This window comes from Scyliorhinus torazame, chromosome 13, assembly GCF_047496885.1.
Source record: "Scyliorhinus torazame isolate Kashiwa2021f chromosome 13, sScyTor2.1, whole genome shotgun sequence".
Taxonomy (NCBI): Eukaryota; Metazoa; Chordata; class Chondrichthyes; order Carcharhiniformes; family Scyliorhinidae; genus Scyliorhinus; species Scyliorhinus torazame.
This window is the reverse complement of record NC_092719.1, coordinates 9,847,608-9,861,868: the sequence shown is the minus strand read 5'-3', so window position 1 is coordinate 9,861,868 and position 14,261 is coordinate 9,847,608. Positions and strand designations below refer to the sequence as shown.

Sequence of the window (14,261 nt, the reverse complement as noted above, 5' to 3'; positions counted from 1 at the left end):
GATAGGAGGTGCTAAATGAATATTTTTCTTCAGTATTCACACAGGAAAAAGACAATGTTGTCGAGGAGAATACTGAGATTCAGGCTACTAGACTAGAAAGGCTTGAAGTTCATAAGGAGGAGGTGTTAACAATTCTGGAAAGTGTGAAAATAGATAAGTCCCCTGGGCCGGATGGGATTTATCCTAGGATTCTCTGGGAAGCTAGGGAGGAGATTGCTGAGCCTTTGGCTTTGATCCTTAAGTCATCTTTGTCTACAGGAATAGTGCCAGAAGACTGGAGGATAGCAAATGTTGTCCCCTTGTTCAAGAAGGGGAGTAGAGACAACCCCGTTAACTATAGACCAGTGAGCCTTACTTCTGTTGTGGGCATAATCTTGGAAAGGTTCATAAGAGATAGGGTGTATAATCATCTGGAAAGGAATAATTTGATGAGACATAGTCAACACAGTTTTGTGAAGGGTAGGTTGTGCCTCACAAACCTTATTGAGTTCTTTGAGAAGGTGACCAAACAGGTGGATGAGGGTAAAGCAGTTGATGTGGTGTATATGGATTTCAGTAAAGCGTTTGATAAGGTTCCCCATGGTAGGCTACTGCAGAAAATACAGAAGCATGGGATTCAGGGAGATTTAGCAGTTTGGATCATAAATTGGCGAGCTGGAAGAAGACAAAGGGTGGTGGTTGATGGGAAGTGTTCAGACTGGAGTCCAGTTACTCGTGGTGTACCACAAGGATTTGTTTTGGGGCCACTGCTGTTTGTCATTTTTATAAATGACCTGGAGGAGGGCGTAGAAGGTTGGGTGAGTAAATTTGCAGATGACACTAAAGTCGGTGGAGTTGTGGACAGTGCGGAAGGATGTTACAAGTTACAGAGGGACATAGATAAGCTGCAGCGCTGGGCTGAGAGGTGACAAATGGAGTTTAATGCAGAAAAGTGTGAGGTGATTCATTTTGGAAGGAATAACAGGAAGACAGAGTACTGGGCTAATGGCAAGATCCTTGGCAGTGTGGATGAGCAGAGAGATCTCGGTGTCCATGTACATAGATCCCTGAAAGTTGCCACTCAGGTTGACAGGGTTAATAGAATCATAGACGTTTACAGCATGGAAACAGGCCCTTCGGCCCAACCAGTCCATGCCGCCCAGTTTTTACCATTAAGCTAGTCCCAGTTGCCCGCACTTGGCCCATAACCCTCTATACCCATCTTACCCATGTAACTATCAAAATGCTTTTTAAAAGACACAATTGTACCCGCCTCTACTACTACCTCTGGCAGCACATTCCAGACACTCACTACCCTCTGAGTGAAGAAATTGCCCCTCTGGGCCCTTCTGAATCTCTCCCCTCTCTGTTAAGAAGGCGTACGGTGTGTTAGCTTTTATTGGTAGAGGGATTGAGTTTCAGAGCCATGAGGTCATGTTGCAGCTGTACAAAACTCTGGTGCGGCCGCATTTGGAGTATTGCGTGCAATTCTGGTCGCCGCATTATAGGAAGGACGTGGAAGCATTGGAAAGGGTGCAGAGGAGATTTACCAGAATGTTGCCTGTTATGGAGGGAAGATCTTATGAGGAAAGGCTGAGGGACTTGAGCCTGTTTTCGTTAGAGAGAAGAAGGTTAAGAGGTGACTAATTGAGGCATACAAGATGATCAGAGGATTCGATAGGGTGGACAGTGAGAGCCTTTTTCCTCGGATGGTGATGTCCAGCACGAGGGGACATAGCTTTAAATTGAGGGGAGATAGATAGAAGACAGATGTCAGAGGTAGGTTCTTTACTCAGAGAGTAGTAAGGGCGTGGAATGCCCTGCCTGCTACAGTAGTGGACTCGCCAACACTAAGGGCATTCAAATGGTCATTGGATAGACATATGGACGATAAGGGAATAGTGTAGATGGGCTTTAGAGTGGTTTCACAGGTCGGCGCAACATCGAGGGCCGAAGGGCCTGTACTGCGCTGTAATGTTCTATGTTCCAGTTTCTTCCCACAAGTTCCAAAAGACATGCTGTTAGGTAAATTTGACTCTCTTATGGACTGACCTCATTAACACTACACCCCTGTGTGCTTCACCGATGCCGGTGTTATGTAGTTACATTGTGTTGCCTTATTATTTCCTTTTTTTTCATGTACTTGATTATCTGTTGAGCTGCTCGCAGAAAAATACTGTTCACTGTACCGTGGTACACGTGACAATAAACAAAATCCGAATCCAAATTGGACATGCTGAATTATCCCTCTGTGTACCCAAACAGGCGCTGGAATGTGGCGACTAGCGGCTTTTCACAGTAACTTCATTGCAGTGTTAATGTAAGCCTACTTGTGACAATAAACATTATTATTATTACATCGTACCCACCCATACAGAATGAAGCTTCAGCGGTAAAATAAAATATAGGTAGCAAATAGAAATTCAACATTCATTATACTCATGGGAGATAGGAGCACATTCTCCCCATGTCTGTGTGGGTCTCACCCCCATAACCCAAAGATGTGCAGGATAGGTGGATTGGTCATGCTAAATTGCCTTTAATTGGAAAAAAAGTATTGGGTACTTTAAATTCATAAAAAAGGAATTGAGATGGAAAAGTTTATCACATTTGGACACAAGGCACAAGTGAAAAGCTAAAGGGTATTTTCTCAGTATTAATTTCAAAATTATAGTCATATCAATACTTTTTTAAAAGTTGATCTTAAAGTTTAACCCCAAATGTTAAACTTCAAAGACTTACACAAACGAGTAAAAACATACTTAAATCCAATCTGTACAAAGAATAACAGATACTATATCAGAGGTCTTCAGAACAAGCATCATAAAATACTGAGACCATTTGGTAATTATAATGGCCAAATGATTAGAAACCTTCTGACAAATTTTAACAGCGATTACTGACACACAAAACCGACTGTAGAGAAAATGCTTCCTGCAATATATAAAGAATTGCAGATTTTTTTACAAGTTAAATAATAATTTTGCATTTAGCACCAAATCTAATTTAGCTGATTACACCAAACATCAGACCAAAACAATAATCCAGAGAAAAGGTTAACTCAATCAAATTCCTGTAAAGCTCCATTAACCCTTTTCAATCAGGCCAACACATCAACCTCACTGCCAGCCATTTTCCAACAGGCTTGGTACTTAAAAGGTGAATAAAGCATTGTTTTAAATAAACTTTCTCCACATGCACATTACTTAAACAGTAGAGACATTTATAGTGATTATGGAAGCGGATTATGGAAGCGATTAATGATCAGCGGTTACACAGCCACCTAAATAGCAAAATCAATCTTCTGAACTACTATGCACATGCCAACATCTATATAAAGGCTCTGTCCTACCCCCTTCTAGTGTACACACAATCCATATTCCTTTTATAAATCACATAACTTAAGTTGTTCCTCTCACCAATCTCCTGAAAGTACTAACTTGCAGAAATGAAATTTCATGTACACAATGTCCTTTGGTCATTAGTTATAAGGACACAGGAATAGGAGTCGGTCACTCACCCTTGGGCCTTCTACATCATTTAATTAGATCATGGTTAATCCGTAACTTGTCCAGAAAATTAGTGCAGATGTGCTTTTAAAAACAGGACATTATGGCAGACACAATCCTGTCCACGTGAGTGCACCTTTACCAAAGGTTGGTGGACAAAAATCAAGAAAATTAATTTTGACTGATTTCCACTTTCCTAATGCAAGGACACTTAGACTAAATCTAACATCCCTTACAAAATCCCAAGTTGGGTTTGGTGAGCTCCACTTGAACTGGAGTTGAATCTTGATCCTTCTCGATTGGTACAGTTACTGGATAAATTATACAGACTTTAAAAAACTGTACACCTTAGCATTCTGTTTTTTAAGCTTTGACTTTTCTGTGATCAGGAAGTCTTGCATCAAGAAGCAAAGGGAGCTTAAATAGTTTATTTGAATTAAATGGCAAAAGTAATAATAATAATCTTTGTCACAAGTAGGCTGACATTAACGCTGCAATGAAGTTAGTGAAAATCCCCTAGTCGCCACATTCCGGCACCTGTTCGGGTACACTGAGGGAGATTTCAGAATGTCCAATTTACCTAACAACACGTCTTTCGGGACTTGTGGGAGGAAACCGGAACACCTGGAGGAAACCCACGCAGATTGAGGGAGAACGGGCAGACTCCCAAGCCAGGAAGCGAACCTCGGACCCTGGTGCTTTGAAGCAACAGTGTTAGCCACTCTGCAACCGTGCCACCCATATGCTGGGTTAATTGCAGTAGTTGGGTTAGTATGCTGGGTTAGTTGCTGTATATACTGAAACTGATATCACTGTTCACTATCAGTTTCAGAAGTGCCTCCCAGTTCATTTCCCACCAAAGTCATTGGCACTTCAAAATATCCAAGAAAAATATTTCAAAATAGATTAATCATTTTGATGGCACCAGCTGTCGCATACAGTATCTGAATTAAGCGCATCACTGCATTAGAGATACTCTGAATTTCAAGTCCCACTCCTGCTACTTTAAGAAAGTGCCAGGTTGACGCCAATTACTTACACTTGGATCCAAAATCATCCCCAAGCCATTACCGTGCACCCTCCAGTGCACCCTCAACACCGGCGCCCCGCAAGGCTGCGTACTTAGCCCCCTACTCTACTCCCTGTACACATACGACTGCGTGGCAAAACTTGGTTCCAACTCCATCTACAAGTTTGCTGACGATACGACCATAGTGGGCTGGATCTCGAATAACGACGAGTCCGAATACAGGAGGGAGATAATCTAGTGGAGTGGTGTAGCGACAACAATCTCTCCCTCAATGCCAGCAAAACTAAAGAGCTGGTAATTGACTTCAGGGAGCAAAGTACTGTACACACCCCTGTCAGCATCAACGGGGTCGAGGTGGAGATGGTTAGCAATTTCAAATTCCTAGGGGTGCACGTCTCCAAAAATCTGTCCTGGTCCACCCACGTCGACGCTACCACCAAGAAAGCACAACAGCGCCTATACTTCCTCAGGAAACTAAGGACGTTTGGCATGTCCACATTAACCCTTACCAACTTTTACAGATGCACCATAGAAAGCATCTATCGGACTGCATCACAGCCTGGTATGGCAACTGCTCGGCCCAGGACCGCAAGAAACCTCAGAGAGTCGTGAACACTGCCCAGTCCGTCACACAACCTGCCTCCCATCCATTGACTCCATCTACACCTCCCACTGCCTGGGGAAAGCGGGCAGCATAATCAAAGATCTCTCCCACCCGGCTTACTCACTCTTCCAACTTCTTCCAACGGGCAGGAGATACAGAAGTCTGAGAACACGCACGAACAGACTCAAAAACAGCTTCTTCCCCACTGTCACCAGACTCCTAAATGACCCTCTTATGGACTGACCTCATTAACACTACACCCTGTATGCTTCATCCGATGCCAGTGCTTATGTAGTTACATTGTATATGTTACGTTGCCCTATTATGTATTTTCTTTTATTCACTTTTCTTCTCATGTACTTAATGATCTGTTGAGCTGCTCGCAGAAAAATACTTTTCACTGTACCTCGGTACACGTGACAATAAACAAATCCAATCCAATCCAGTGGCTATACTGAAAATCTAGGAACTGTTTAGCCACAATGTGCAAGTTGACTTTTGGCATAGCAAAAATGTTAACCATCACTTTTTGGAAATGGGACCGATTGGGATAACCTTAGAATTACAGAGAATCCACAATTCAGTAAGTGGGAAAAGTTACTTTTGAGTATCACAAGTTCACACCAACTGAAGGAAGCTTTAATTAATTGATTTGATTTTAGCAGAATTAGTCAAATTAATTTGTAAAACAATGCTTTTACCGCATGTACGCAATTAAATCATTCACTATACTGAATTCATTCATCTTAAAAATCAACGGTTGTTGCTAACTATCTTGAGCAGATGTTGAGAACATCAGTAAGACTATCTTCAGATCTACCCCATGGTTACTATGACATTAATGGTCAAATCAAATGAAACATGTCCACAGCAAATACAAAATGCATATAAAAGTCACAAAATCTGTACATTTGGATGCAGTTTTTCAGTACAATTGTCTAATAAAACAAAATTACAACATATTCTTGGAAATGAGGTTACAAGGAAGGATGACCACATACTGACACCCTGAATACTGAAAAACCTCCGCCCTGAAAACTTCAATTACAAATTTTAAAAACATGTGTAAAATACAAAACTTGTATTTGCTTAGACTGTAGATATGAGGAATCAGCCTAAGGAAATATTTGGTGAACACGAAGAGTCAGCAGAAAGCTGAGCATTATTGCATGGGAATGTCATTTATTATTCATCAATTTTGGACCAAACCCTAAATATACAATACCCATTCTATCTATATATCATTAGAAAATTCACCAACAAAATTATGCACATTTATAATGCAGTACTTTGTACATGAATTAGTGTAGATAAGACAGCTCACAACTCCTTTCAGATATCAAATATTTATGGATTTGTTACCAAGAAAAACACATAAAACATTCCTTAGGAACAGGTTCTGTTGTAGCTTGCCAAAGACAACATTGCAACAGATCGTGCGGTGTTTTGAAATGTAATTAATTTGGTAGAAAATTATTTAATTCGGGAATCTATAAACTAGCACGACATCCCAAACACCACAGTTGATAAGTCCAACATACTTTGTTCAAAATACCAAGATGCATGTCAAAATTACATGGCTGCTGCCATGTAGTTATGAAATATTATTGTTAGGGCAGCACGGTGGTGCTGTGGTTCGCACTGCTGCCTCATGGCGCCGAGGACCCAGGTTCGATCGTGGGTCACTGTCCGTGTGGAGTTTGCATATTCTCCCCATGTCTGCATGGGTCTCAGCCCCCACCCCCCCAAACGAAAAGATGTGTAGGGATGGCGGATTGGTCACACTAAATTGCCCCTTAATTGGATAAAAGAAGAATTGGGCACTTTAAATTAAAAAAAGAAATATGATTGTCAATCAGATAAATATTAAACAACCGCCTTAAAATTAATTTAGTAAACATGACATTTGCCGCATGTCTAAAGCTGATGTCACTGGCAAAATACCAGCTGAATGTCAATGTAGTTAGATTACAGAACTTTTAAACCAAGACGAGAACTGAATTGTGTGCAGAGGTGATAGGCGGGATTCAACTAAATGTGAATGGTGTCCCATAGCGAGCGCATTTAGCCGCACGTTTCCTGGCACACAGCGCTGAGAAATACAATGGTATAAAGTGGCAGTCCGGTTATATAGAATGCCTCAGCAGGAAACGCGCTGCCAAGGCTGCACACAGCCTTATTTTGTGCACCGAGGAACTCCTCAGTGTAGCGAGAGATTGGGCCGCCATTTAAAAATGGTGTCTCGATCTCTGAAGCCTCCTAAGTGATTCCTGAACCCCCACCAAGCCCCAACGCACTATGGGAGGGAACCTGGTCTCGTGCCTGGCTGGCCTCCCGGTGGCACTGCCAGGGTGCCGGGCTGGCAGTGTCTAGGTGGCACCAGCAGCGCCAGAGTACCATCCTGACCAAAGGGCATGCACCTGGGGGGGGGAGCCTCCGATCCCCTGGGAGACCTCGAGTGCCATTCCGTCTGGTCCCCGTTTGTGAAGACCAGTACTGAACGACTCACCACATGTCTCCGAGGTGAAGGGGATAGAACCCAACGACTCGAGTACCTTGGGAAACTGCATATTAAAGTGAGACTAACTGTCTCGCTTTAATATGCAGATTTGGCTAAAAGTGATTCCACCCACAATGGGCGGGATTCACATCGCAACATCGAGCCGGGTAGATCCCGGGAGCAGGGTCTTTTGGGTGCAGCTTGACCGTTCGATCGCGGCTGATATCTTTGTTTCTCTTTTATTTCTTTCCCCATAACAACTCCGCTTAACTGAATCAAATTATAATGGGGAAGAGGGAATTTAAGTTAGTTTTAATCAGTGTATGTTTTACAATGAGGCTTTCTACTGCTGGTTGTAGCTATTCTTACCACGGGAGATGTAGTCATGGCATCTCGCACTCCTTTGTCTTGCGCCCACATACCCACTGTAACTCGTCTGAAACCATTTTGTGACGTCTACCATCTACCTGCGCCTGGCTTGACAAGCCCTCCACTTTGCCCTGCAGAAGAGATCTCGGAGCTTTTCAGCTTTGATCAAATGACCAAAATATTGACATTTCTTTTCTGGATGTCACTTTTTAAAGAGTTCTTTAGGTTCCTGTAATTTCCAGTATCTTTCTTATAGTTTTATGTTCTGTGTATGGAATCTTAGCACGAACATTTCAAAGGCCTCTATTTTCTTCCACAGATATTTACTTATTGTCCAAGTTTCTCAGACATACGGCAAAGTGCATAGAAAGTAGCATGTTGTGAGGTTTTTTTTCCTGGTACTTCACACATCATTCATCATCACAAAATTGTTTTTGGCGATCTCCATCCTTCTTCTAACTTCAGCATCACATGTGCCATCTTCCGTTGTCATTTTGCCCTAAATAGACAACTTGTTCCACTTCAATCTTCATTCTAGTTTTTTCTAACTGCCATTATTTTCATCTTTCTAGCATACTTGATCCATATTCTAAACTTCTAGTCGGCCTTATGAAATCAATTGAAATTGGAGCTGGAATAGGCCATTTGGTCCCTTGAGCCTACCCCACCATTCAATAGGATCATGATCTTCTTTATTGGATGCATCTTCCCACACTATCCCCATATGCCTTAATACCCAAAATCCATCAATCTCAGGCTTGAATATACCTAACGACTGAGCACTGGTTGAGAGAATTCCAAGGATTTGCAACCCTTTGAATGAGGAAATTTCTCCCCATTTCAGTCTTAAATGGCTGATTCCTCATTCTGAGACTGTAACTTCGTGTTTTACATTTTCCGAGCAGGGAGAACATCATCTCACCTGTTAAGTCCCTTAAGAACTTGATACGTATTAATTAGACCACCTCTTATTCTTTTAAACTCTGGGGAGTACAGGCCTACAATATACAATGCAGGACGTAGGGCAGATTTGCTGCTCAGAGGCTGTTTGGTGAAGTGTGTATATGGGGGGGGGAGGGGGGGGGGGGGGCAAAGCCTGGAGTAAGTGATGTTCTTGCTGTGTATGTGTGTCTGTGTGCACACACTTGTTCAACTATGTCTTTGTTTGTACATATCTGTTTCTAAGTGCGTGTGTGTGTGCTGGTATGTCTGTTTGTATGTTGCTGTCTGTATGTATGTTGCTGTCTGTATGTCTGTGTGTGTATGTGTGCGGCTCTCCAAGTATATAGGTATATTTGTGTGTCTTCATGTCTAAGTGTATATATGTATGTGTATCTGTGTTTGTCTGTGTGTGTGCGAGTTACTCTCCAAGTGAATGTGTTTCTAAGTGTATGTGTGTATTGCTGACTAAATGCGTGTATTTCTATGTCTGTGTATGTGTGTGCTGCTAAGTGTTTCTGTGTGCATGTCTAAGTATGTATATTTCTCTCTGTCTAAATATGGGCACATTTTATTCATTCATGGGATGTAGCATTTATTGTCTATCCCTAATTGCCCTTCAACTGAGTGGCATGCTACGCAGAGATCATTTAAGAGTCAACCACATTGCTGTGGATCTGGAGTCACATATAATACAGACCAGGTTAGGAGGGCAGATTTCATTCCCAAAAAGACATCATCGGGTTTTTACAACAATCAACAATAGTTTCTAGGTCATCACAGCCCACACACTAGCTTAGATTGCCCGTCACTGCCATAGGCTTTTATTGCAGAATTTTATTGAATTCAACTTTCATCACATGCCTTGGTGAGATTTGAACCTGGGTCTCTGGATCTCTGTATTACTAGTCCAGTGACAATACCACTATGCCAATGTGCCTGTCTAAATGCACCTGTATGTTGCTGTCTGAGCGTGTGTGTATTTGTGCCTGTGTGCATGTTTCCGTCAAAATGTATGAAATACTGGTGACCCAGATGTAGCTGGTCATTTGGTGGAGTCCTTAGGTCAATGGTGGGCAACCTGCGGCCCGGGGCCACATGCGGCTCCTCAGGGTTCTGAGTTTGGCCCACGGGACATTTTGTTGACCGCTGTTACACGCAGGGTTGCTGGATTCCACTGATTTCCATCCGCATTGTTTTTTTCTTACTGGTATGACTGAAGTGAAAAGCACGTAAAGCAAGGCTAAGTGAAGCGAGGTGCGTGCTGATTGCTCACAACATTGACATTGTGAGAGCTGTGCACTCCCTCTGCGTCCAAATATTTATTTTGTTTTTACTATTTGAAGTTGCTGAAAGTTCTATTAACATTGATTAAGCATCTTTTCTAACTCGTTAGGAAATATTTGGCATGTATTAAATATATTTAACCTTATTCATGGGGTCATAGTTAGTGAACAAGCCCGATTTCAATCTTGTGGCCCATTAAGTTGAAGGAAGGCCACTCATGTGGCCCACTCAATAGACTAGGTTGCCCATCACTGCCTTAGACTCTGCCCACTGAGCTAGATGGGAAGAGGCCACCAGAAACTTGAATTTCACCCAATCCAGCCAGAAATGCTGGATGCTCCTCTGCAATCTTGGAGCAGCCCAGCAACCACCTACACCAAGCCAACTATCTGAAAATGCCAACAAAGTAGCAGCCTATCTCCTCCATATGGGAAAGGCATAATTGGAGAAAGAAGCTACTAAAGACTGAGTGGCGAGCCTTTCGAAGACATGATAATTTCAGATCACGCCCTGAACCATTCTCTGCAATGGAGTTGGACAAGATGCGGCAACAAAGTCAAGCCTAGCACTGCCACAGGCTATGCCAACATTCTTTCTGTGGTTTTCAAACACCTTGGCTCACGTGCCCGCTGCTTGTTGAATTTCTCACAAGGGTTATCTGCAAGGAAGACTGCCTAAACCTTGGCACGTGTCCAAAGTCATCGGCCCCCCCAAAACCTGGCAAAGGCCCAAACTTGCCTTCAAGCTACAGACCAATATCTCAGCTCTCTGTGATTCTTAGAGCAGCTCACCTTATAGCGGATAGAGCCAGAGCTGGAGAAATTTTGGAAAGGTGAACAAGCCGGCTTTCAGCAAGGGTGAAGCACATGCAACCATATCCTTCCCCGAAACATCTTCATCGAAAATGCCTTTGATAATAACCTCAAAACAGGTAATGTCTTTCTCGATTTTACTGCAACATATGGCACAGTCTGGCATACTGGTCTCCTTGTCAAAATCTAAACAGTCCTCCCTCCGTGGTTTACTGATGCCATTGTACTATTACTCCGAGACAGACGGTTCAGGTGCACACGAGTGATAAGATAAACGCTTGGAGGAAACAGTCCAATGGACTTGCCCAGGGCTCTGCCCTTTTCAATCACTATATCAATGATCTGTCTCCAACCCTGTCTTGGAACTTCATCTACGCTGACAATATCTGCTGTGCTTCTCAGGTTCGGACATTTGCTAAACTGGAAGCAACACTAAACAACGATGTTGCAAAGCTGACCAGCTCCTGGAAGACATGGCACCTTCAACCCCCCAGCAACAAAATAGTCTCAACGTATATTCCACCTCCACAATGCCAGTGCGAAGAGGAAACTCTTGAATGGCAAGAGACCAAATCAGGAACAACATCCCATTTATCTTGGTGTTATCCTTGACCGAATACTGACATACTAAAAACACCTGAGCAAGACAGCAGCAAAGATCAAAATGTGAAGCTACCTCCTCAGCAAACTTGCTGGCTCTTAATTGGGTGAAGTTGCTCAAGCCTGAAGGACCTCAGCTCTTGCCATCTCCTACTTGACTGCAGAGTACTGTGCACCAGTACAGTACATGTCATCACAGGTACCCTCTGATCAACTCAATTCCCTTGGCTCCCAGTCCTGAGCAACATCCCATCCCCTCACATCCCACCCCCTCATATTATGAATGAGATTGCAACAAGAAAGTTGGTGGAAAAGGTTTACATCAACCCATGCCTGTCGCTACACAAGGATCTTACCGATCCACCTGCTGCTCGAAGACCACTCTGCCAAGGAATAACACCAGAAGCCATGTCGCGGCTCAAATGGAGCCAACACACCACCATTAAAAAAACACTTCCTCACCAGAGATCCAATAGCCTGCTCACCCAGCTTCCAGGCCAAGTTGGGCACTCAACTGTTTTCGCACTGGCCAGGGCCTTTGTGCAGAAAACCGCCACAAATGGGGCTTTGCAGGGAACCCGGAGTGCAGCTGTGGTGCCCTCAATCAATGACTCATATCACTGAAAATTGCCCCCATGACAAAATTCAGCAGAGGGCTCAGAGAACTCCATTTAGTCACTGCGGTAGCTATTGCCTGGCTTGGTGATTACTATACACACTACAAAAGTGTCTGTTGCTGTCTAAGTGCGTGTTGCTGTCTAAGTACAATTGTGTGTTTGTACGCCTGTGTGTCTAGGTGGGTGTAGGTGTGTGTGTGGGTGTACTGCTGAGTGTGAGTATGCGTTGCTGTCGAAGAGAGCGTGTGTAAGAGAGAGTGTGTGTGTGGTGAGAGAGAGAACAGGTGCACAAGAGAGAGTGTGTGCACAAGAGAGAGTGTGTGCGCAAGAGAGAGTGCGCGCATAAGAGAGCGCGCGTAAGAGAGCGCATGCACGTGAGAGAGAGAGTGGTCGTAAGAGAGAGTACGCGTAAGAGAGAGAGTGTGCGTAAGAGGGAATGTGTCTGTGTGTCTAAGTGTGTGTGCCTAAGTGTGTATTTGTGTGCCATGTGGTATATTGCTGTCTAAGTGTGTGCATTTGTGTAGGCGTTTGTATTGCTATTCAGGTGTGTACAGCTGTCCATGTGTGTGTATTGCTGTCTACGTGTGTGTAGGTGTGCATATTGCTGTCCAGGTATGTGTAATTGTCAGTAGTGTGTATTGCTGTCTGGGTGTGTGTATTGTTGCCAGGGTGTGTGTATTGCTGTCTGGGTGTGTGTATTGCTGTCTGGGTATTGCTGTGTGTGTGTGTACTGTATAAACAGGGCTCTGGTACTCACACAGCTCACTGTAGCGATGGCAGCCGCGGGTCAGCTGCTCGATGTACCTGTTGAGCACATCGGTGAGGATGTCGCAGGCCGTGAGCTGCACCGAGTCCCAGCCCAGGGCCTGGCAGATCTGCGCCACCGCCACCCGCAGCAGGGCCCGCCCGTAACTGTCGCACATCCCGGCGCCGCCGCCGCTCACACACTGAGGCCCGGTGTGTGTGTGTGTCTGCCCCGCCGCCGCTCGGCCCCTCACTCCGCTGCCCGGCTCCTCACTCCGCCGCCGCTCGGCCCCTCACTCCGCTGCCCGGCTCCTCACTCCGCCGCCGCTCGGCCCCTCACTCCGCTGCCCGACTCCGCCGCCGCTCGGCCCCTCACTCCGCTGCCCGGCTCCTCACTCCGCCGCCGCTCGGCCCCTCTCTCTCTCTGCCGCCGGCCCCTCACTCCGCCGCCGCCGCCGCCATGTTGTCTGCCGCCGCCGCCGGCTCCAGCAACCCGACCAATCGAGCGCTGATCGCTCACCCACCCCGATCGCCTATCGATGCCGCCGGATCGGATGGCCAGGCCTGCCATTGTGGTTGCCCGGGAGACGGAGAGAGACAGGGGGAGAGAGAGAGGGACAGGAGAGAGAGAGAGGGACAGGAGAGAGAGAGAGAGAGCGGGGGGGGGGGGGGGGGGGAGAGAGAAAGGGATGGGAGGAGAGAGAGGGGGACAGAGAAAGGGATGGGAGGAGAGAGAGAGAGGGACAGGGGGAGAGAGAAAGGGATGGGAGGAGAGAGGGACAGGGAGAGAGAGAGAGAGAGAAAGGGATGAGAGGGGGGGACGGGGAGAGAGAGAGGGGGACACCTTGAACTGTCTGTGAATACTGATAGGAATAATCAGTTAGTTGTTAAGAATCTTGCTGATGTTAAGTGCGAGTGTCAGTCGGCAGTTAGGAAGGCAGGTGCAATCTTAGTATTCATATCGAGAGGGCTAGAATACAAGACCAGGGATGTACTTCTGAGACTGTATAAGGCTCTGGTCAGACCCCAATTGGAGGATTGTGAGCAGTTTTAGGGCCCGGATCTAAGGAAGGATGTGCTGACCTTGGAAAGGGTCCAGAGGAGGTTTGCAAGAATGATCCCTGGAATGAAGAGCTTGTCGTATAAGGAACGGCCGAGGACTCTGGGTCTGTAATCGTTGGAGTTTAGAAGGAAGAGGGGGGATCTTATTGAATCTCACATATACTGCGAGGCCTGGATAGAGTGGACGTAGAAAGGATGTTTCCACTTGG

The 14,261-nt window shown here is 45.0% G+C and overlaps 1 protein-coding gene across 2 annotated transcripts in view; it reads right to left on the bottom strand.

Annotated features, from left to right (window-relative positions):
• taf3 (TAF3 RNA polymerase II, TATA box binding protein (TBP)-associated facto) overlaps positions 1 to 13,456 on the bottom strand; it is a 233,654-nt gene extending 220,198 nt beyond the window's left edge. The window contains exon 1 of one of the 2 annotated variants that reach the window (XR_011934014.1): positions 13,004 to 13,456. Coding sequence is in view for 1 of the 2 variants with exons in the window: in XM_072471043.1 (XP_072327144.1) it covers positions 13,004 to 13,169 (166 nt within the window). In the remaining variant the exon portion in view is untranslated. The remainder of the gene's footprint in view (positions 1 to 13,003) is intronic. The other variant, XM_072471043.1, reaches the window with a different exon arrangement.
• Between the last annotated feature and the right edge of the window lie 805 nt (positions 13,457 to 14,261).